This window comes from Daucus carota, chromosome 2 (assembly GCF_001625215.2).
Source record: "Daucus carota subsp. sativus chromosome 2, DH1 v3.0, whole genome shotgun sequence".
NCBI classification, from domain to species: Eukaryota; Viridiplantae; Streptophyta; class Magnoliopsida; order Apiales; family Apiaceae; genus Daucus; species Daucus carota.
In genome coordinates this window covers 42,899,173-42,914,075 of record NC_030382.2, presented here as the reverse complement: position 1 = coordinate 42,914,075, position 14,903 = coordinate 42,899,173, and the positions used below count along the sequence as shown (strand labels likewise).

Below are 14,903 nucleotides of genomic sequence, written 5' to 3'. Positions count from 1 at the left end.
TCAGGAAGATCAAGCATACATTTCACAAATTGTGATATATTATTCCACTTCTATTACTTTGATTTTGGATAAATTTATCTATTGATGAAGTACATATTCAAACATAACTTGGCAAAAGTAAAAAAATTCAAATATAATTAAGTCACTTGCCTATAATTATAACCAATATTTACACCAAGCTTTAAAGACAAAAAACATACAAGCTGTACTGAAAACATTTGATAGATATTTCCTGTTATAAACTTGTTAGCAGCTCATCCCGTATATGTTATGAAATCAGTAAACGAAAATATTTCCTGATTGGGATGAACCCAGACCTTGTTTTTAAGTACTACTACGGGAAAAAAACAAGCATGGATTTTCTCTGACATGTACATCCAACCCATTACTGCCTAAAGCTCGAAACACACAAAGAGATCAGATATTTTGAAGTTGGCAATGCAAGATCTAGACTATGTAGTATTACAAAGTATGTAAAATGATATATATAGCACACTGACACCCTCAAATTTATCTCTATACAATTGTACTTTTAACATCCTGTAGGCAGCTTCCGTGGTCCTCCCCTACTGGAAATTACAAGCAATGATAGTATCATAACGGCCTCAGAAGTGAGTAATCTTCAAGCAGTTCTCGCTCTGAAAGTGTATCATTTTCATTTTGAGGGGTCCATAATACCTCTACAGCCTGAAAGGTTAAATTTAGATCAGATGATTTTTAAAAAGAAAATCTGAGCTACAAGGGTAGGAATGATGATTGTCGAACTCTGGACTTACTAGTGTTCTACTTGAAGGGATAGAGGCAAGCACTTGCAAGGCTTCCTTTAGGTCTCCACTGTTATTAATGCTGGGTAACTTGTGCACTCCTTCAGCAGCCACCAATATGGTTATCTGAAATTCAGGAAAAAATAATCATCGTTAATTCCTATATGGTGCCATACAAGTAGAATTATAGATGTCAGTACTATTAGATAACCACACTATACTCCCTAGTCCTAAGTTTTAACTTTGATTCATCTAAGTGTTTGCAATCCCCATTTCCTACATTTTGTTCTCCACCAGGTTAAGACTACTTCAGACTCGTAGCACTTAATACTTCACTTTGGTCTTTTGTGTAGACAATTCATAAATAATCGCGCGAGAATAACTTTAAAAGAATCCATAAGAATCCATAAATAATATGGATTCTTCTATGGCATATATAGGAACATTTTTCTTTTCATTATTTTCCATTTTTTAGTTCCATAAATAATATATATCGCAGCTTGCTTCATCTATTTGCCCTTTTTTTAGTTCCCGCTTTCTCTATCTATCAACCAATATGATACATATATCGAAGTTTTGAGCTCTTAAACATGCAGTATGTGAAATTATGAGCTTCCAAACTCCAGCGATACATTTTCAAATCCTCCACATTTGTCTTAATTTATATGAAACCCATAGCCTAAATTTATATTAAATCACAGACACTACACACATTAGTAAATGATTAAACTTTGGTGTTTTTCAACAGGTTCTAGGATTTGTTACCATTCATAGAAGGCAGTTTTAGACTACCCGCAAGGCATGTTCACTTTAATTGGATTTGGGGTTTCATTCATATCTTTGAATAATCAATTAGGGAGCACGTTTAGAAATATTAGAATTCTAGTTATGCTGAAATATATTTTTTTACAGTACTCGAGTTCTATATTAAGTCCATGTGTGGCTAAAAATCTCTATATACACCATGTTATGCTTATCAAGATCTAACCAAGCAACTGTTTTTTTTTTGGCAATTCAAGTTATTATTGTGAGCATAAAGTTATTGAATTGCAAGCAGAACTTGGACCTCTGGTTTCAGGACCTTTAGTACTACGATGCAGGCTTACAGCAAGAGCATACAAGGTATATTGTGGGTTAGAAAATAAAAGACAGACTGTTACAGCTCGGTCACAGCTTTTCATGACAATTTAACTTGACACGGTTGAGAAAGTGATGTCATACATTACTCACAATCCGAGAAGATCATAATTCACCGAACATACTATTGTCTTATTGGTGAGGGCTGAGGTACGTATGAAATAAAGGAATTTCCAGGTGTAGCTTTCACAATATCCAAATGATAGGGGAATCATAAACAAGTCACTTTACCCTCCACCTTCCAAGACATCCATAACCACCTAGAGTATAAACTTCTTCGCCCAGTTGCAGAATGCATAATAATTTTTATAAATATATTTCCCCGCTATCTAAAACTCACAATTTACAACTTGATAATCAGGTATACAATAGACATTAGCTATGTTACCCTGACCTTGCATTTTACCTCCAGTACCCAAGTCGAACACTCAACATTTAATTATTGGTATAGACACTCGACATCGTTTAGGACAAAAGGAAAGCAAAAAAATTTCCGAAAATTGCAGACTATGACACGTACACATATCAATGCTTGTAACTTCCAGCCAAGTCGGGACTTTGGGTAATGTAGCACATATAATCACACAGGAAAATGATCCAGTAGACAGCTTCTCTGATTTTCAATTTTACAATATTAGGAACATGTTTAATTGTTCCTTATAGTTTTTCCAAGATAACAAAAATAATCACTAATGTAAAACTCTAGTACTTCACGAAGTTGCAAAAAAAATTCACAAGTAAATTAATCTAAAATTTGCATTATTTTTGAGATGTTAGGTTAGGCATAATTGCATGTCAACACTAATGTTAATTAATAATGATACTTGAAATTTTGAACTAATCTGCAAATATCATTATTTCAGGATGTACCACTAAAATTAGGACATGGCATGCCAGCGATGAAGCTAGTCCGTAATGCTGAAGTAGGGCCACTGGGTAAAACCATCAATAACAAAACTAAAACCAACGGAACGTCGGAACAGCATGAAATTTTCACACGGACAGGAGCTTAAACTAAAAAACGTAAGCAACACTGCCAAGGTCATATAATTTATTCTTACCACTATATACTCATTGCTGAATCCATTAGCTCTCCTACTTGTTGCACTTTGCTTTTTGATATTGTTAACATTAATCAGGGTTTCTTCATCAAATTTTCCACGTTCTTCTATAGAAAGTTGATTAAATCGCTTTTCTCCTTCATCCATGCTCCGCTTTACATCCACCTATAGCATATTGGACATGATGAGTCAAGAACTTTATAAAATCAAACTTTGAGCCCTACAAATAATATAAGAAAAATCTCAAAGATGGTAGCAGATGTTTTTTGAGTCCTATGCACATGACTGTACAAAATCTAGCAAGAATATCCTTCAAAGATACAACCACGGACAGAAAATAAAATGCTACAGTAGCAGATAGGCTGAGCATCTGGGCTAGAAGCAAATTATGTCAAAACAAAAGACAGCAATATATTTAATAAATGAACGAGAGTGATGGACTATTTAGCCTCCGAAATGAATATCTCATCTGAAGTAAAATATTAGTTGAGTTAACTTACAGATGAATAAGCAGAGATGCAAAAATCAGGATGACGAAGCAAAGCCAGCATTGTCTCTGCAATTAAAAAAAAGTAAAACTAAAATACATAGATACCGACACATTAAAATTTAATAAATCATTAAGTATTTAATTAGTTTCTGTATTTATAATCAACAATATAGTAACATATATTGATACACACACATTTTATTTACATACCATTGAATATATAAATAGTTTCATAATTTAGAGATAGTAGGCTTTTTTACTTCATCTATTGCATTTCCAGGTTCACTAAAGTATGAGTTCTTTGTATCTTATCTGCAAGATATTGTGTTATGCTGTTGCAGGCTTGCAGCCGTCAGACACCAATTGATGAAAAAAAGTGAAACCTAAACAAAATGAGAAGGAAAAGGGAAGGAAGAAACTCTTTACCAATCAGTAGAACAGGAGATAAGTGAGGTAGTGAAGGCTTTGGTGTACAAACCCTAACAAGCTGATACATAAACCACCATTTGGTGGCCCACCAGAGCCTACCACAACTACACTCACAGCCTTAGAAACCACATCCGTCTCTGTTTTTCTCTCCTTATTCTGGTCACCTCATCAAAATTTGGATTTATGTCACCATTTGAGGGACTTGAGGCATCATTTGTGAGGTGTTCGGTTTTAGAAGATTTTCTTCCTGGGCTTATCTGGTTTATTTAAAGATTAGGGTTTCAAATGTGTTTTCTATTTCAATAAATGGTATTTGACGGCTGCAGCAAATGACAATTTTTTGCGGAATAGATAAGAAGGCGGCACATTTTAGTAGAAACTAGAAATGTAATAGATGAAGTCAAAAAGGCCGCTGTTTTGGATGTATACGCGCATATACGATTAAATTCAACATTGACTACTACTTTATAATCACAGGGCCAAGTTACATGATGACAATGTAATATAAAACACAAATTAACAAAAGAATAAAAATTGATGCAATGCAACACATTATGAATACTTACCTGTCAATACATAGCTCAAACCCTCTGGAGTAGATGTATCTGCACGTTCAGCAATCCTATTAAGATCTTGCTGTAATGATCGTGCCATTCCCAACAAACCAACCTGTAAAAAAGAGGCCCGAAATATTTATGTGGTCAGCCTCAATCATATTGAAATTCAAACATCATTGAAATTATTTAATCATGTTTTAAGTATTAAGCCAATGCATAAGCATTTAAGTTTGATACAGGAGGCATGTTTGTTACTCAACCTGCACTTGTGAAATCTTATACAAGTTCTATAGTAAGCAACATCATATATTGGCAAATACTATTTTTAACTTCTTTTCTATCTTGTGTCCTCAATGTGTGATTTAGCTACTATAACATATAATTCACGAACGAAAGCTACCTGAAGCTTGAGCACACTGGTTTTTTCAGTGGCAGTAAGCAAACCATCATCCGACCGATCAGACAAGAATCCAGAAACCAAAACAAACGCAGCAAAGCCCGCCATTATAAAAAAGAAACTTGACCCAATTCCAACTGCAGGTCCTACATAAAACCCCCCACCACCAAACGGCGAAGGCCCGAAATATGGAGCCGACGAAAAGCTCCTCCCGGAGTCCATTCTTGGAGCAGAATAGCTCCTGGAAGAAGAGACAGAAGGTCTCGAAAACGACTTTCCCCCCATTCTCCCCCCAGAAGCAGCAAGAACATTGGTAGGATCAGATAACAACAAAATTCCCAACAAAACAGCAGTAATCGCCGGCTTCTGCAGTGACTTGAGGGTTCTAATGATGGATTGAGCTAAAATCTGAACTGGGTTTTGCTTATTGGGTGAATTTGAGACAGCCCTTGTGGGAATATTATTGAAAGAAGGGGAAGAGGAGCATTTAATGTGAAATTTAGGGGTTTGATTATATTTAACCAAGTGTTTGATGAAATGATTGGTGGGTTTAATGGGAGAGTAATGAATGGGGAAAGTGTGGAGCAATGGGTTCCATTTGAGATTTGATTCAAGCAAGAATGGAGTGACCATTTTGATTGAATTGTGCAGAGAATGAAATGAAATTTAGGGGATATTGTTGAGTGTGTGTTTGTGTGTTTTTTTGTGTGTGGTAGAGAGGGAGAATCTATGGGTGAGTGGTGGCTTGAAAGTTGAACCCAAGACTCTTATCTGAGATTAGAGTTTGTGTCTGTTTTCAGATCACATGCACGTGACCAAATCCAAATGGCGCGTGATTGTTGGAAGTACAATATTTCATTGATTTGTCGCAATTGGGGGACCGTATTGGATTTGGAATTGCGGATCAATTTTTGAAAGGTAGAAAGGTACAGAAAGAAAGCCCACCATCTTGAAATTGGTCCCGTACCCAACCTTGCTTGGTCCAAAGACCAAAACCATTTTCTGAAACTACTCATAATTCCGCATACAATTTTTTAAGAGCATCTCCAAGACTCCGACCATCGAAAACCTTTGGCTAAAAGGTGAGTTGGCATACTTAAAATAAAAAATTTTAGTTTGAAAAACTCAACTCCAACCATGCTCAGCTGTTGTCTATAAGAGGCCGTTTGGTTCGAATTAAGGAAACGGAATGAAATTCAGAAAGAGAAACGAAGAGAAAGGAAAGGAATGATGCTGAATTGTATTACCTGTTTGGTTTTGATCCGGAAACGGAATGAAAATTTATATGATTATTCTTATATTTGATTTTTAAATATTAAATAATATCAAAAGAGTCAAATATATTCACGTTTATAATTTGATATATTTTATTATTTAAAATTTTCATTAATTTTAAAAATATCTTGACTTATAAATTATATTAAAATTATTTTTATTATGTAAAAACTAAATTAAATTTATTTTTGATCTTCAAAAATATTTTACATATTATTTTTTGAATGTTAATGATTTTTGAAATAAATTATAACTAAAAATAAAATAAGAATCAGGAAAGGGAAAAAAAAAATACCTGGTGGGGGGTGGGGAATGGATCAGGAGAGATTTGGGGTAAACCTAAAACCAAAACAAAGGAAAGGGAATGACAGATTTCATAAAACAAACAATAACAAAAGGAATGAAACGGGTTGTTTCCCTTTCCCTTTGTCAGTTACCCCTGACCAAACGGTCCCTTAGACAACCTCTTATGGATGGCTAAATTTGTCGAATCTCCATAGGTCTGTAAGAAATCTGTAGGAAGATTGTACATCATTTATTACCATATTGAACTGATATATTCTATTTTAACAATCTAAATATTAATAACATACTATTTTTAAATTATAGCCAACCAATATAGCTAATACCATTGAAGCAAAATGTCTTACAGGTTCAGCAAATTTCACATAATGTCTTACAAGTCCCATTTAGCCAACGATTATAGCCAACGCTATTGAAGATGCTCTAAAATCATTGTCTTTATACATATTCTCTATTCATATTTTATTAATACTAACTTTTAACCCGTGCGGAGCACGGGCGGGTATATAGTTTGTAATTTATTATTTATATTTTAAATTTTAACATCATTTGATTAGTATTTTAGTATTGATGGATTGGACTTTAATCAAATTATATTATTCAACTGACTATATTTTCTCCCGATTACTTGAAAATGGACAACCCCCCAAGATTTTAGTACATTTAATTCGAATTTAGTACACGTAGATTTAAAAATAAAAAAATCGGAAAATTCAAATTTTTTCCAAACATAGCCGATCGTGTAATACATTCAGTAATCTAATCAATCGAATTTCAACGTAATTTTGTAATCTTGATTTTTTTGACAACAATAATTTTTAAGATTAGATTTAAAAAGAGTTATGTAATGTTTCGTGTTTATATTGAAATAGAACACATTAAAGTAAAAAAATGTTATATAAAGGTTCTTGTTAAAAGATAATATTCAAAATTGTATATTTATAATCTTATTTATAATATAATTATAATTTTTTTAATGAAATATTATATGATAATGGATTGTTATGAGTGTTTTTAGTATTTGAAACTGTTTAACAATATAATACTAATAGACTCCACATTTGTAGACTTGTAGTACCAAAAAGAGAGTACCAAACCAAAAATTATAACTAAAACTTTGGACTACAAATTATACTCATGTTGACTTATTATAATATAGTATAGATAAATGAGAGAAATAGTGAAAAAAGAGAAAGGTTGGATTTGAAGTGGGAGAAAAATTAATATAATATTCATGAATTGAAAGTTAGGAGCTACTAAATGCTTTTTAAAAAAGAGGAGAATCATAGGCTCTTAAATTTTTAAAGAGATTCTAGGAGCCCATTGCATCACCGTTTTTTGATTTGCTCTTTAAATTCAAGAGTGAAAGCTTGTTTAAGAGTTCTATTGGAGATGCTCTTAATCCGTTGATATATGAAGAAAGCCAATGGTTTAGTAATAGATTTTCGTATTACATTTACACTATTAAGAGCGAAACACACAGACAAATTTTTTGAATATGATATTAATTTTGTTTGTATCTTTGAAATATTACGTCATCGTCGTATAACACATTTTATTTGAAATATTACGACATCGTCGTAAAACACATTTTATTAATTAATTATTATTTAAAAAATAATTATCAACAATTTTATAAGCAAATTCAACGATATTAAAAATATTACATTATAAATTATTTGTACATATTCCTTGTATTGTATTGTCAATAACAGTGATTTTAACTTTCTATACATAATTTGAGTTGTAAAAGAGTTGTATATATAACCCGTCACCAACCACTTATATAAGGATCCGTTTTTAGCCCCGATAACATCCATTTATTATTGATATCTTACTGTGTGCATTTAAAGTACGTGTAATATTTCATTGTGGAGTGATATTCATAGCGGCAGTGAAATACTACGGGTATTATGATTTTATTCGTATAACTAGTTGATGATTCGCGCCAAGCACGGGTTTAAATAAATTTCTAAAACTTATTATTTATTGGAAGGATAATATTTTTTTTAATTACATTATCATATATTTATTATAATTATTAAAATTTTTATTTTTAAATGATATTTAAATTATTGTTATTTAAAAATAAGACTTTCTAGATATTAAAATTTAATCTTTTTTTAAATTTATTTTATAACAATATGTTTCTCCGTTCTATGGAGTACTTCACAAAATAAGGAGTATTGGAGTCCAAAATATTTGTAAACATCCGACAATCTGCAGATTATATTCTACGATATAATCGTTGCAATCAAAAAATAAAACAATTATTTTATAAATCACTAAACACTATATATGTTCTAAAATATAACTCATAAAAGAATAATAATCTTAATGATTGTTGGAGTTAAAAGATGTTAATGATTAATTGATAATTATATTTACAACTACTTAAAGATAATAAATTATATATAAATTTGAATAATTAAAAATATTATTTATGACTAAAGTAAAATATTATGACCGGTACTTACTACAGCTTAAATGTGGACTTTATGGAACTTAACTCTAACAATATGTTTTATTTTAGTAAAATCATACTGTTTGATATTTTTAAATTGCGAAAATAATATTCAAGATCAACACATATAAGTTCGTTTATAGCGTCTTTAATCTCGAATAAAATTCAATTTTTTAAGTCATAATTGTTATATTCAATCTAATTGGCAAACGTTATATATAATTATATCTGGAGTTCTTGTAAATATAACAGTGGTGTTGTAATGGTTTGACAAACTAATATTGTAGTTTGACAAAGTTAATTATCTTTTAAAAATTAATTTTATATCAAATTGACGGATGTCTTGTGTTTCGATTCTTTTATTATATGTTTCAATATGAACAATGACTTCATTCTCTCCGAGTTTATGTTTGTTAAGTAAATGTTATCACCGCCTTATTCATCTTTATCGCAATCTTCTGAAGAGCACGGAATGAATTAAAATTTATATTTATAATTTGTAATTATTTTAGATTTATAATAGGTATGCGTAATGTTATTTAATTGTACTTGTTTTAGACTTATAATAGGTGTGTGTAATGTTGGTTGGTTGGAGTTCTTGCACATCCGGGAGTGGTAGTTGTTTGTATGACAAATTAATATAGAAGTCGAATTTTTTTTTAAGTTATATAACTTAAATATATTTTATAGATAAAATTCGTAATAAATAATGAAACAACAATAAAACAAAACAATAATAGAGTTTTTTAGCCTGTTTTTTTTATTTTTTGTTCTCATATCCACACAAAAACTCTGCCGACTCCTTATATTTATTTGATATGAATTTTATTGAGTTGATTCATATTTAATTGATAGAAATTCTATACGGTTAATTCCTATGTTAAATTGTTCAATAAATCTATAATTTGTAATTAATTTGTGTTACATATATTTAATCCGTAATTGTTTTATAGTTAGAATAGGTAATCCTAATTTTTTTAGACGTAAGAGTATTAATTGTTTGTATGACAAACTAATATAGAAGTCTAAAGGAATTTTTCAGTTAAATAACTTAAATATGTTTATAAATAAAATTCATTATTTAAATATTTAATTTATTTTATGTTCTCAGATCCGCACAAAAACTCTGTTGACTCCCTATATTTATTTGATAGAAATTTTATAGAGAATTCATATTTATGTGATAAGGATTTTATAGAGTTAATTTCTAAGTTAAATTGTTTCGGTTTTAAAAATTAAAATATTTAGTTATATTGAGATAAAATATCATGAATAATCCTTATGTAAAAAAGTCCTCATCAATATATATGTCTTATATCTTTTAATAGGAGTATAATATTTTTAAAAGGAGTTTAATAATGATATAATAATAATAATTAAATATAATATATGATGACCAAATTTTGGTACTCTAGTACCGATGTTCCACTGAAACGTCGTTTCGTTTATTAATAAAGGATATTGATGTCACGTGGGATTTAGTGTTTATATAATAATAATTTGTCATCTTATTAAATACATACTTATATACATAAGAATATATTATTCTATTCTATTTTCTTTTGTAAAAAAAGTTATAGATATTAATTTTTTATCAAAAATAAAATTTTCAAAAACTATATATAAGAAAATACTTTTCTTCGAGGTAAAATCTCTACAAAATTTTTACAATGGAGGGCAACATCCATTAGCGGTTGATCATCGAGGGTGTCATGTGTTTGAATGAATTTATCCCATCCCATCCAAAATCTAGGCTCTAGCACATGCACTGAGTAAAGCCGTCTCACATCATCGGTTGATCCAAAGTCAGAGTTGGTGACGACAATCATTTCTAGCTTCCGTGTTATTCTTGGTTTAAATTGCTAGTCAGTTTTCGTTTTGTTTTTCTATCTTCGTCTGTAATTTTAGTGATGACAATCATTTCTTGCTTACGTGTTGTTCTTTGTTTAATTTGCTAGCCAGCTTCCGTTTTGTTTTTCTATCCCCGTCTGCAATTTTAGACTTAGTTAAGTCGTGAGTTTATTTTCTATCCATTTTTATTCATCAGAAAATATTAGAAGAGTGCTTCATTTGTAAGGAATGCAAGTTTAAGTTGCCGGCGAAAAAATTGTGAATAGATTGTAATCTTTGATTCGATCTGCTTCCAAAACCAGAAGTTTATATGGAGACTGTTTTACTAATTTTATTTTTCACAAATAAATTAAATCTTTCTTTTTCAGAAAATAAAAACTTATTTTCTAATTTTTTCCTGAAATAAACACTTATTTTTTTATTAAACAACTAATATAACACCTCTTTATATTTATATTTGAAAAATATATATATATAATCACTGAATTCGATCAAATATACGAGCTTTTGTTATCATTTTTATGTTATTTAACTTCACAATGAAATTAACTTTTTTGCGCGACTATCTCGTTTATGAATCAATTCACACATTGTGATAAGCATCATAATGTTACATGCATGATGATGCATCACAGCTTCTGTCCTATATTACCATGAATACAGAACAGAAAACTGTGGATGCACTTAATTAATATTCCAGCTCAAGTCCTTGAACACAATCATCGTGTTTTAAACCTCCAGCATACCTGCAAATTTAAGTGTTTTAAACCTCCAGCATACCTGCAAATTTAAGAGCCTATATTTTGTGCATAATAAATTATGTCGCAACAACGTACTACTTCAAGATGATAGATTTCATTATGTTAGGTCTGAGTAAAGATATGAAAACGCATCTCCGAGTTGACACATTACATTTTCCAAACTTATTTTTTCACCGAAATTTTATCCATACTACACAAACCCGGACAGACGCCACACTGGCATCCTACATATCGGACCAAAGCGATAGCGAAATCGGTGGGATACTCTGCTCATGACGAAAGAAGTTATCGGGATCGGCCTTGGATTTAATTCGAACCAGCCTATCGAAATTATTCTTGAAGTAACGTTTCCCCCATTTGCTTGCTTGAGCATAGCTCGTTTTGCCTCTGGGATTGTTAGTTCCCATCCAAAGATTGGCGTAATTCACATAAGCACTTCTCGGGTTACTTGTCACATAGGGAGCCAAATAGTCATCAATGTTTCTCACCCATTGTAGCCGATTCGCTTCATCCTCGTCCGTCAATGCATATAAGTTTATCATGTACAAGTACCCGGCTCGATACGGAAACGGCAATGCCGTATCCGGTATCTCACTCATTCGGCCCCCGAACGGCGTGAACTGCAAAAATGCGGTTCCATTCGGGAGCTGAAACATGAAATCCCATATCCCTTCAAGTCCTTTTATAGGAATCGGCTTTGTAGTGAAATCGGACCGGCCCTTAAAATCGATTCGGTTGAGGATAGTTCTATTAAGCAACACCTCTGGGGGTGTCTCAAGCGGCAAGTTCGTGAAAAATACCATAGCTTGAATCCAACTCACTTCGAAACAATCTTCTCTAACCAATCCCAGCTCAGGGAATTGCTGTTTCATCACCTTGAGAAGACTATCAACTCGGCCGAGATACAACGATTCGAAATTCATCACCATTATCTTCTTGTCAGGCCTCGTACTATTCTCGCTCAGAAATATTTGTCCGTTACATCTAATATCGAGCTCTTTAGGAAACTGCGGCGCCACCGATTGCCATTTATAGAAAATATTTGTCATGTTTTGCGCCAGACTCCTGTATACTCTGAAAACCGTTACGGTCCTCGGGACCCGAACAAGATTTACTTTCCAGGCTATGACAACACCGAAGCTCCCCCCGCCGCTTCCCCGAATCGCCCAGAACAGATCTTCCCCCATTGATTTCCTGTCAAGAATTTTCCCATGCACGTCGATTAATTTCGCATCAATAACTTGATCAGCCGAGAGCCCGTATTTTCGCCTCATCATTCCGTATCCTCCTCCGCTGATTAGTCCCCCGACTCCAACGTTTCCCCACAGGCCGGACGGAAAGCCGTAATCCGACGTGGCCTGGGAGATTCTGTAATAGAGTTCACCGTTCGTGACGCCTCCGCCAACCCAAGCGGTTGCGCTACGGAGGTCAGGCGTGACCTGATTGAAGTTGCGTAAGTCGAGTATGACGAACGGGACATACGAAACGTAAGAAAGGCCTTCGAAGCTGTGTCCGCCACTGCGTATCCTGATCTCGAGATTAGTCTTTTTGGCGCAGTAGATGACGGATTGGACTTGAGATTCGGTTGTGGGGGTGATGATGACTCGAGGCTTCGGAGTGGTTGGCCTGGTGAAACGGAGATTGTTGATGGAGTATAGTAAGGCTGCAGTGTATGAGGAGTTTTTTGGGGTGAAAATGAGCTTCGAGACTGTGGGGGCAGATTCTTTGGAAAGTTTGGTTAGGCACTGGACGAATTCATCTGAGTTTGAAGCTGATGAGAACCAGAGAGTCGAGATGACAAGAAGAAAAGAGAGAGAGATTTGTGTAGCTGGGAGCTCCATTGTAGTAGATTTGTGTATGGAAAGTGGGTTGGGGAGTTTGATATGAATGTGGACTACATATACAGAGGCTCTGAGGCAAGCAATAGTAATAGCACTAAGAAATTTCTACAACAAATACCTACAATTTGACCTCTGCTGTCTATTGTGATATCACTTGAATTAATTGTTCATTTTGACCTCTGTCCTATGCTGATATCAATATAAATTAATTACTTTCATTTCTTCTTTATATAAGATTTTCAAATTCTTTTTTTATCGTTGTTCCGTAGCTCACTGGCCTGATTAAATATCCGATTATCCAATTAATCATCCGATAAATTCCCGATCAATCTACGATTAATCCTTATTCCGTGAATTTACCGATTAAGTTCGATTTCCGCATTTTACAATACTGTTTTTGGTTGTTTGTTTTGACTTTTAATAATTATATCGACAATTTTTTACCAAACATCGAGGATGATTCTTTTATTATTTTAAAAAAGTGAAAATTATAATTTCAAATAGATTACAAATATTTTAATATTTTTTTAATTATATAACATATATAATTTCAGTCAAAATTTTTATACTTTGTACAACTAAAAAAGAACAGAGGCACTGAGGGAGTTTTTTTCTTTTTTTTTCCTTGAAAAGCATGAAATTCTATTAAATGAGAAGCAATACACAATAGATGATACATGTCCCAGGATTTCTGGCGTCTAGCTGAGAAGAACTAAAACTACAGACAGAGACAAAAGGAACAACAGCTACCTACCCAGCAATAAACTAAACCAAAAGAGATAGCAACAAATCCTGAGACATTGAAAATAAAGATACATAAGAAAATCCTAGAACCCCATGAGCTGGAGCCTGGAGCACCTGTTCCACAGACATAAGGTCGTCAATACTTGCTCTCCCAGAGAGGACAGCAGCAGCAGCAATCTTTGGCACTGAGGGAGTATGAACATGCAACAAAAAGTATCCAGTAAAAAAAAGGCGGTTCATTTAAATGACTAGTTTTACAATATTATCTTTATGCTGATGTATTTTACAAAAGTGAATGGTCAAACGAAAAGAATTAGCTTATTATTAGAGTAATAATTTTAAATGTGATTATTGATGTGTCAAATGAAGGAATAGGAGTTTTATGAATATGATTACACTTACAGCTGTAGCTTGAAGATGAGGGCTAATGTAATAAAATTTTGTTGAATTGATGATCAATGAAGCTGAATTCGAAGAGAAATAACGATAATGTGTCCAATCTCCTATCAAGTAGAAATCTGGATCATGTTTTGAAATCTTGCAAGGCATATCGTTATCACTTATCACCACCAGAGCCTAGAGAAATCTCCAGAAGACTACGGTTGCATGCAAATAAATCTGCTTCTTATCAATACACTAGCTATTTGCTTATACTAAAATAAAATGGAGTTTCATTTGTCTATAAGCTTGTGCCTGTAAATTCGCATCTGCATTTCACAAAACAACCAAATTATGATGATTAGGGGCCAAAAAATCTTGCACAAATCAGAGATGAAGATGGTATAAAGAAGTCTGTAAATTTGGAAGTAGAAGATACGTGAAAAATTCA

The 14,903-nt window shown here is 32.7% G+C and overlaps 2 protein-coding genes across 2 annotated transcripts; both read right to left on the bottom strand.

Moving 5' to 3' along the window:
* Nucleotides 1-417: 417 nt before the first annotated feature.
* LOC108205697 (uncharacterized) lies at nt 418-5,603 on the bottom strand. Its single transcript, XM_017375718.2, has 6 exons — nt 4,839-5,603; nt 4,448-4,550; nt 3,463-3,518; nt 2,963-3,127; nt 777-890; nt 418-687 (listed from the first exon to the last, which is right to left on the bottom strand). The coding sequence occupies exons 1-6, from the start codon at nt 5,466-5,468 to the stop codon at nt 595-597; spliced, it is 1,161 nt and encodes a 386-aa protein (XP_017231207.1). The 5' UTR covers nt 5,469-5,603; the 3' UTR covers nt 418-594.
* A 6,110-nt stretch (nt 5,604-11,713) lies between these two features.
* Nucleotides 11,714-13,330, bottom strand: LOC108207601 (berberine bridge enzyme-like 24). The gene has a single exon (XM_017378038.1). It carries the CDS (start codon nt 13,328-13,330, stop codon nt 11,714-11,716), a length of 1,617 nt encoding a protein of 538 aa, XP_017233527.1.
* Nucleotides 13,331-14,903: the final 1,573 nt, after the last annotated feature.